Source organism: Vitis riparia, chromosome 19 (assembly GCF_004353265.1).
Source record: "Vitis riparia cultivar Riparia Gloire de Montpellier isolate 1030 chromosome 19, EGFV_Vit.rip_1.0, whole genome shotgun sequence".
Lineage (NCBI taxonomy): Eukaryota > Viridiplantae > Streptophyta > Magnoliopsida > Vitales > Vitaceae > Vitis > Vitis riparia.
In genome coordinates this window covers 8,742,137-8,749,365 of record NC_048449.1, presented here as the reverse complement: position 1 = coordinate 8,749,365, position 7,229 = coordinate 8,742,137, and the positions used below count along the sequence as shown (strand labels likewise).

The window sequence follows — 7,229 nt, the reverse complement described above, 5'->3', positions numbered from 1 at the left end:
AAAAGAAACAACAAACAAGTCCCAAGAATATTTTTTTTTTAAATTAAATCCTTTTTATAAAAAGATCCCAAGAACATGTGAAGATCCCTTCTCACGCGCCATGAGGAGAGAGTGAAATACCAGCCGCTCCCCAAAAGGCACGGGAAAAGCTTGATAGTGAAACAAGCGCTATCGATGCTGAGTCATTATCGCAGCCACCTTCATGTCTGCACTGTACAGCACTCTCTCTCTCTCACATTCGTTTCTGTGGCAGTACAATTCCAACCAACCAACCATCTCATATATATATATATAATAATATTGAAACCCCGCAGCCTTACTCAAACGCTTCCTTCTTCTTCATCCCTCCAATTCCAATGCCGCGCGCTCTCCTCTCCCTTTCTCTTCTCCTCCTCATCCTCGCCGCCGTCTCCCACGGCGGCGATCATGCTGCTAATGATGAGCCGTCATCGTCGGAGAGCGTTAACCTGAGGGCGAATGCACTGATTCTGGTGAAGATCTACTGTCTGATTCTGGTGTTTGTCGGGACGTTCATCGCCGGCGTGTCGCCTTACTTCTTGAAGTGGAACGAGACGTTTCTAGTGCTGGGAACGCAGTTCGCCGGCGGAGTGTTTCTAGGGACGGCGATGATGCATTTTCTGAGCGACTCGAATGAGACGTTTGGGGATTTGACGAGCGTGGAGTATCCGTTCGCGTTCATGCTGGCGTGTGCGGGGTATTTGATGACGATGCTGGCCGATTGTTTGGTTTCCTATGTGTATGGAAAGGGGGCGAGTGGTGGTGAGGGAGATGTCGAGCTTCAAGGTTGGTTCTTTGAGCCTTTGATTGATTTATTTATTATTTATTTTATCTTGCCTTAGAAGAAGAGAAAACTAACAACCAACATAATGAAAAACTCAATTTAATTTACAGAGTATTGATTTGGCGGTTTAACTATCATTTCTTTTCTTTTTTTCTTTTTTTCTTTTTTTACTATCTTTGTCTACTCAATAAATAGAGGAAAATAAGAGAAGGAAGATGTGGATACTCAGTGTGATTTAGTGACTGGAAGTAATGATTTTTTCCTCTTTAGGCCTCAATAAATTAAATGAAACTCATGTTTGGAATTCTAGAACAGAGAACGAGATATTCATTCAACTTCCTGTTCATTAATTTATTTGGATAGTTTTTTTAGAATTGGAATAGGAATAAAAAAATTCATTATCATGAACTGACTTGGATTTTGTGATTCCCTTCCATTCCCATATTTTTTTTATTCCAAATCCAATGCCATTCCTTTGTTACAGCAAATATGCAAGGAAAAAGCTGTAGCAATGGCGGACATTCACATTCTTTGGCTCAGGTGAGATAACAGGGAAACCTTGATCCTCTATGGCTTCTTAGAAGATTCAAGAAAAAATGCTTTAAAATGCCTGAGACAGCTGAATGAATACTCATTACGTTATCACTTAACAGGTTCAGACTGGCAAAGATGGCAAAGAAGTCCACTCCGTAAATTCCCCTCTGAAAACTGCCACATCGCTCGGGGACAGCATATTACTCATCTTTGCACTGTGTTTCCACTCTGTTTTCGAGGGCATCGCAATTGGAGTTGCAGAGACCAAAGCCGATGCTTGGAGAGCTCTATGGACAGTCTGTCTCCACAAGATATTCGCAGCCATTGCAATGGGAATAGCTCTCCTCCGGATGATTCCAGACAGACCCCTCCTCTCCTGTGCAGCCTATGCCTTTGCATTTGCCATTTCTAGCCCAGTTGGTGTGGCCACCGGTATTGTCATAGATGCAACCACCCAGGGCGCTGTGGCTGACTGGTTATTCGCCATATCAATGGGGCTAGCATGTGGGATCTTCATCTATGTCTCAATAAACCACCTACTGTCTAAGGGATACACTAGTCAGAAGACAGTTCCCTTTGACACCCCCAACTACAAGTTCTTAGCAGTGTTGTTGGGCATGGGGGTAATCGCGGTTGTGATGATCTGGGACACCTGAGCTCATCTTGAAGTGTGTTCCTTCAATCATAGAAGCTGCAGGGAGGATAGCCAAGAGTACAGAGGAAGGAGCTTAGAAAGGTTACTTCTTGATCCCACCTCGTTTAAACAAACCCACTTTTTTCTTTTGAATGGGATCTCTAGACGCATATACCATAAGTATAATAGTATTTAGACAAGTGAAATGATATTGGGTATCTGATGAGAAAATGGAGGGCAAAATATTCTGATACCGGCTCCTCAATGCTCTGTAACATATTTTGTATTATGTGAAATATGACTTCATCTTCATGGATCCAGTAATGGTAGAGCATCATGCGGACAATTGAAGAAAACAAATCGTTAGAAAACTAGGGATTAATCAGCATGTGCAAGAACCAGCTCATGTTCTAAACAAGATGGCTTAGAATTAGTTTAAAATATTTGCAGGATCCATTATTTAACAATCGGATGCACCGTTGTGCCCAATGGCCAGTTCAGATCATAAATCTTCTGTAGAAGGAAAATGCAGTCCTATGAAACTTACACGCCAGCAAAAGCATATCAATTGATTGCAATTAAATCAATTAATACCAGTTCTGATTATTCTCAGAGACCATGACAATTGTAAACGGAGGGAATAGTAGTTGCCCAGAAAGGAAAATTTGGTGAATGGCTTGCCGGGTCTGTTTTCGCCCAACACCAGATTCAAGTGATTTATGATCAAATATGGTTTTATGCGTAAGTGTAAGCATCAGATACTTTAAAAATTGGGGTAGTACACAATTCGAAGCAGGTGCCAAGAATCCATCAGACAACTTATCCCATGTGCTCTTCTAAAGGTCTACGTGAAGAACCTTTTCAAAGCAAACTGATACAATAATGGGCCCAGCCAAGTCCCCAGCAGCACAGCCTGCAGGAAAAGTACATTTTAGTATTGGAAATTTTACATATCAGAGATCTTTTCCTTTCTACATTCTATAAAATTAGCAAACTTACAGAGATTCTACAAAAAGCTTTATCAGGTAGTCTTGGAGGAGGAGATGTACTTACCAATCCACTGGCCGGCTGAAGGACGGAAAAGGGTGGCACCAATCCCGGCTCCTATGGAAGCAAAAACTAGTGATGCACCACATTTGACAGTAGTACACGTAACTTTCTTTCCTAGAAGCTTGGCTCTTTGAGCCTTATCAGCCCTATCAATCTCTTCTTCAGAGTTAATCATCCAAGAGAAGAATCGGTAGATTTCAATGCCAACTTGGACAAGCCATGATGCCGCTACTCCTAGAAAATGTCCTGCAAAAACATATGAAAATGGGAGCACAACACAGTTGAGCAACCATCAAAATGGTAGGGTAAAAAAAAAATTCAGGACAGAGGGAAAGAACATGAATACATATGCTCTGACCTCTAAAAGTTGTTCTGCTAATGCGAAAGAAGTAAACTAAGGTAGGCATCCCCCTGTCAGCCTTGCGCACAGCTGATTTGGGAACATCTGCACATATTTTTGATAAAACAAGCCCATCAGTTGCTTAAAAAAACCTAATCAGAAAGCACATAGTTTTGTAATTAATTTAATGATCACTGATAATCGTAAATTAGTATCAAATCATCTCTTGATTAGATGAATTGATCTAGATTAATTCTTCTTTCAAATTAGTAAGATGACTTATATTTCAAAACACAACACTAGTAACACTAAAGAGAGTACCTTTAAGGAGTTTCCATGCCATCCTTTGTGAAAAATAAGTTACAGCAAGTCTTTCTAGAACCCGTCTTGTTGTTACAACAGTAGTCTGAAATGGCATGCAAAACATTACTCAGTGGTCAGTACATTCCATACCTGGATGTGTAATAGTATCAACCTAATAATTATGAACTTTAGCTTAGAGATTTCATAGCAGTACTTTCCATGGGATGAGGAAAAGAAAATGCTAAACTAAGCTTTGCAGAACTTCCAAGTGCAACATTGCTCTCCATTGGACAAGAAACCAGAGCTAACTGGTGGCAACTTATGCCTTACCAAAATTCAATAAGATGTGGTGCTTTGATGAATCAAGAAGAAAAAATCCCTAGAGTTTTTGAGACAAATCCAAATATTATAACTTGATTGATTCATCAACTGCCATCGAAGTAAAATGATCGACACTGTTCACAATAGGGTTTTAATACAATCCTTATCACAATGCAGTTACTAAGCAGATCAATGGAGTCACATGCTTTTAACCTATAAATGGTGCCTGGAAGGACCAGAGTACAAAAAGATACAGGAAGATGCTTAGCATAGTTTTAAAAGGTGCAAGGCACACTTAGGGTACAAAGCAATCATAGAGCTTAGGTGCAAGATGCAACCTAAAGTGCAAGGTGCGCTTGAGAAAAATGAGGGAGACCATAAGTTACACGTGCAATTTTATGTAGTACTTTCAATGTTTTCATTGAGGGCTCATAATTTAAGATTTTTCTAATCTTATCGATTGTTACTTTTTTTTTCTCCCCTTGAATAAATCATGAATTTTTCTAGGGTGGTGGTATTAAATATCACACATTCACATAAAAAAACTAGCAGCAGCTTGCCAAACAAAGGTTAAGAGAAAAAAAAGCATAGGAATGACAGGCGTAACATCTATGATTGGATTAAAAAAAAAAAAGTGTTAAGACTTAATGTAATTTGGCAAGGAAAAAATTATTTGGATAAAGGAAGAATTAAGATAGATTCCGATCAAACTAAAGACCCTGAGGATAAGGAACATTTTGTTCTCGGAGAATTGAATTTCGATTTAGCAAATCTCAACATGCAAATATTTGACTCATACACATATATCATTAAATGTTATTCAAAACTATGATCCAAGCACCCAGAAAAAATTAAATAAATAATTAATCAAACAATATGCTATACCGATATATGCTCAACCCAAAAAAGGAAAAAAGTAAAAAAAAATATTAGACTTCTGTTAGAATAATCAACCAAGAAATTAAATAAATATTAGAGTTATCTCTTGCTAACAATATGTTTCCACAAACAGGACTTGCACTCTCTCAACTGAATTTGACACAATGGAATTACTATTGACTCTATTGTGAATGCATACTTATAGACTAATAGAATAACTCCCAAACATGAGATTACTCAATCACTATCCAAAATTCAGCTAAGAATGTAAAGCATGATAAAATAATCTTATGAAACGTAGAAAAGGAAGTCCACAAAATGCACCTCACGCATGATTTGCTTCACCGATTTTTTGAAAGGAACGACCAAATCTACATGGCTCTCCTCTGGTGTTTCCTGTAGGAAATCTTCATCGTCATCCTCCATGTTCGTATGGGGCTCTAAAAGAGGCAAATAGAACATTAGGAAAGACCTCAAGGATGTCATTGCAAGAGACTTCGCTCCAAAAGCCGAGAATAGGGGTTTCAGCTCAATATAGTACTCCTTGGTACTGTATTTCAGAGAATCATTCTGAAAGATATTGGCAGATGCACTTCGTAGTTTAGAAATGTAGTCATCACTCCATGTTGCACCAGCATCACATTGAGCAACTGAAATACCAGCATTACTGCATCATAACAATTAAGAGCCAATATATCATCAAAGATTTTCCAATAAAACACAAAATTTGCATAAGGAAACTAAATATAGAGTCAAATAAAATTAGCTGTTTTCATGTTAAAAGATAAAAGAATGTCATACAATGTCATGTTGACTGAGCGTCAAGACATGAAACTCATGGTTTAGTGGATCAAACTTTAATAGAACAGATGGATGGCTGTTTACACCACTTAGAGAACACAAAGCCAAACTTTTGGAATTGTTCTAAAGTTAGATTTTCAAATAAATGTATGCCACAACCCTAAGCATTCCCAATTTATTCTGATATGCATATTATGTAAACTGTATCAAGACTATTCCCAAATTAATTAGATAAATACATTTCCAATTCCCAAAAATAGTTTAAATCACCTAGAATGAGTCAAACCCAAACCCTAGTCAGCATAAACACAAAATCAAATTAAGCAACTAAATCTTACTAATGGCCTGGTAAAGGATCAAGTTCTAGATCAAACTCAATATGTTAGTTCAAAAGTTACCAACACCTTTAGAATACATGGGCAATTCATTGTTCTGGAATTAAACTATGTTCATCCATCTAAAACATCCAAAATCAATCAAATAAACTGATAACACTTGAACCAAAGTTACAACCATTTTTCCGAATCTTAAACTCCACACCCAAAAGAAAGAAAAGAAATAAGCATAGGACTCAATTCAGCTGAAGTTGGACATAATACTTTGCTAATTTCTGTTGGTTTTCATCATCAGTTAAGCACACAAAAACAATAGCTAAAATAGAACACAAAATCCTGCATTTTCTTTGTTGTTCCTCCGTTTTCTCAACAACCAATCAATTAAACTCATAAAAAATTTGATCCCAATGCAACTATTTTGAAAGAATACGAAAACATAAAACTCAAAACAGCTGGACTTGCTAATCTGGGTTGGCTTTCTTCACCGGTTAAAACCCCAAATAACTAAACTTCGCATTTTTTTTTTCTTTCCTTTTCTCCGTTTTCTCTGCAACCAAACAGTGACCGATACAACACTTTACCCGAATAAAAACCTAGAGGCAAACGGAGTCGCAGCGGCCACGGAAGCCGCGGCGGCTGAAGCAGCTGCTGTTGCCGAGAACGAGCCATAGGAGTGTAGGGTTTGCCCCGAGAAAAAACTCGGATTTTTCCTCCATAGATCCAACAGTATTGCTATTCCCGCCATTTTTTCAACGACGAATCGCCCGTCAAAGTTCACAAAACTCTCCTTGTCACTACCATAGACAAGGAGCGAGAAAACGCGAGAAAGCGCGAGAAACCGAGGAGCGGATGATCATACGCTGCGTTTTGGATCCGTTACAGATTGGAGAAAATGAGAAGGCTAGAGGGAAACGCTGCGTTTTGGGAAGGTGTAACGTGGGACTGGGGGTTTGTGAAGACTGAAGAGGATGATGAAAGGAGTACACCCCTGACTGTTCTGATCAACCAATCAGATTGCCTGAAAATTAGGGGTGAAATGCCCGAATCGGGTTTGGGCTCAGGAAGTTGGATTTTTGGATGGGCCGGGCCATGTCTGATGGCTGGGCTCACTGTTTGGGGTGGAAATGTTAGTGGGCTTGGCCCAAATATTGCTTCGGTGTCTCTTACTGTGGGTAAATTTCGAGGAAGGTCCGAGGATGCCGCCATGAGGTACATTGCGGGAAGCATTTA

At 39.0% G+C, this 7,229-nt stretch overlaps 2 protein-coding genes across 2 annotated transcripts; one reads left to right on the top strand and one right to left on the bottom strand.

Moving 5' to 3' along the window:
* Window positions 1-310: 310 nt before the first annotated feature.
* LOC117909041 (zinc transporter 11-like) lies at window positions 311-2,290 on the top strand. Its single transcript, XM_034822942.1, has 3 exons — window positions 311-804; window positions 1,287-1,342; window positions 1,456-2,290. Exons 1-3 carry the CDS (start codon window positions 357-359, stop codon window positions 1,990-1,992), a joined length of 1,041 nt encoding a protein of 346 aa, XP_034678833.1. The 5' UTR covers window positions 311-356; the 3' UTR covers window positions 1,993-2,290.
* Window positions 2,291-2,376: 86 nt separating this feature from the next.
* On the bottom strand, window positions 2,377-6,992 carry LOC117909042. Its single transcript, XM_034822944.1, has 6 exons — window positions 6,581-6,992; window positions 5,188-5,530; window positions 3,682-3,766; window positions 3,379-3,465; window positions 3,024-3,266; window positions 2,377-2,883 (listed from the first exon to the last, which is right to left on the bottom strand). Exons 1-6 carry the CDS (start codon window positions 6,742-6,744, stop codon window positions 2,807-2,809), a joined length of 999 nt encoding a protein of 332 aa, XP_034678835.1. The 5' UTR covers window positions 6,745-6,992; the 3' UTR covers window positions 2,377-2,806.
* Between the last annotated feature and the right edge of the window lie 237 nt (window positions 6,993-7,229).

What these genes read in the sequence shown, in the direction of transcription:
- LOC117909041 (XM_034822942.1), top strand. Translation starts at nt 357, where the DNA reads ATGCCGCGCGCTCTCCTCTCCCTTTCTCTTCTCCTCCTCATCCTCGCC. An exon ending in GGGAGATGTCGAGCTTCAAG is followed by an intron (nt 805 to 1,286) that starts GTTGGTTCTTTG and finishes CCTTTGTTACAG; the next exon opens with CAAATATGCAAGGAAAAAGC. An exon ending in ATTCACATTCTTTGGCTCAG is followed by an intron (nt 1,343 to 1,455) that starts GTGAGATAACAG and finishes ATCACTTAACAG; the next exon opens with GTTCAGACTGGCAAAGATGG.
- LOC117909042 (XM_034822944.1), bottom strand. Translation starts at nt 6,744, where the DNA reads ATGGCGGGAATAGCAATACTGTTGGATCTATGGAGGAAAAATCCGAGT. An exon ending in GCCTCTAGGTTTTTATTCGG is followed by an intron (nt 5,531 to 6,580) that starts GTAAAGTGTTGT and finishes GTTATGATGCAG; the next exon opens with TAATGCTGGTATTTCAGTTG. An exon ending in TGAAGCAAATCATGCGTGAG is followed by an intron (nt 3,767 to 5,187) that starts GTGCATTTTGTG and finishes ATGCCATTTCAG; the next exon opens with ACTACTGTTGTAACAACAAG.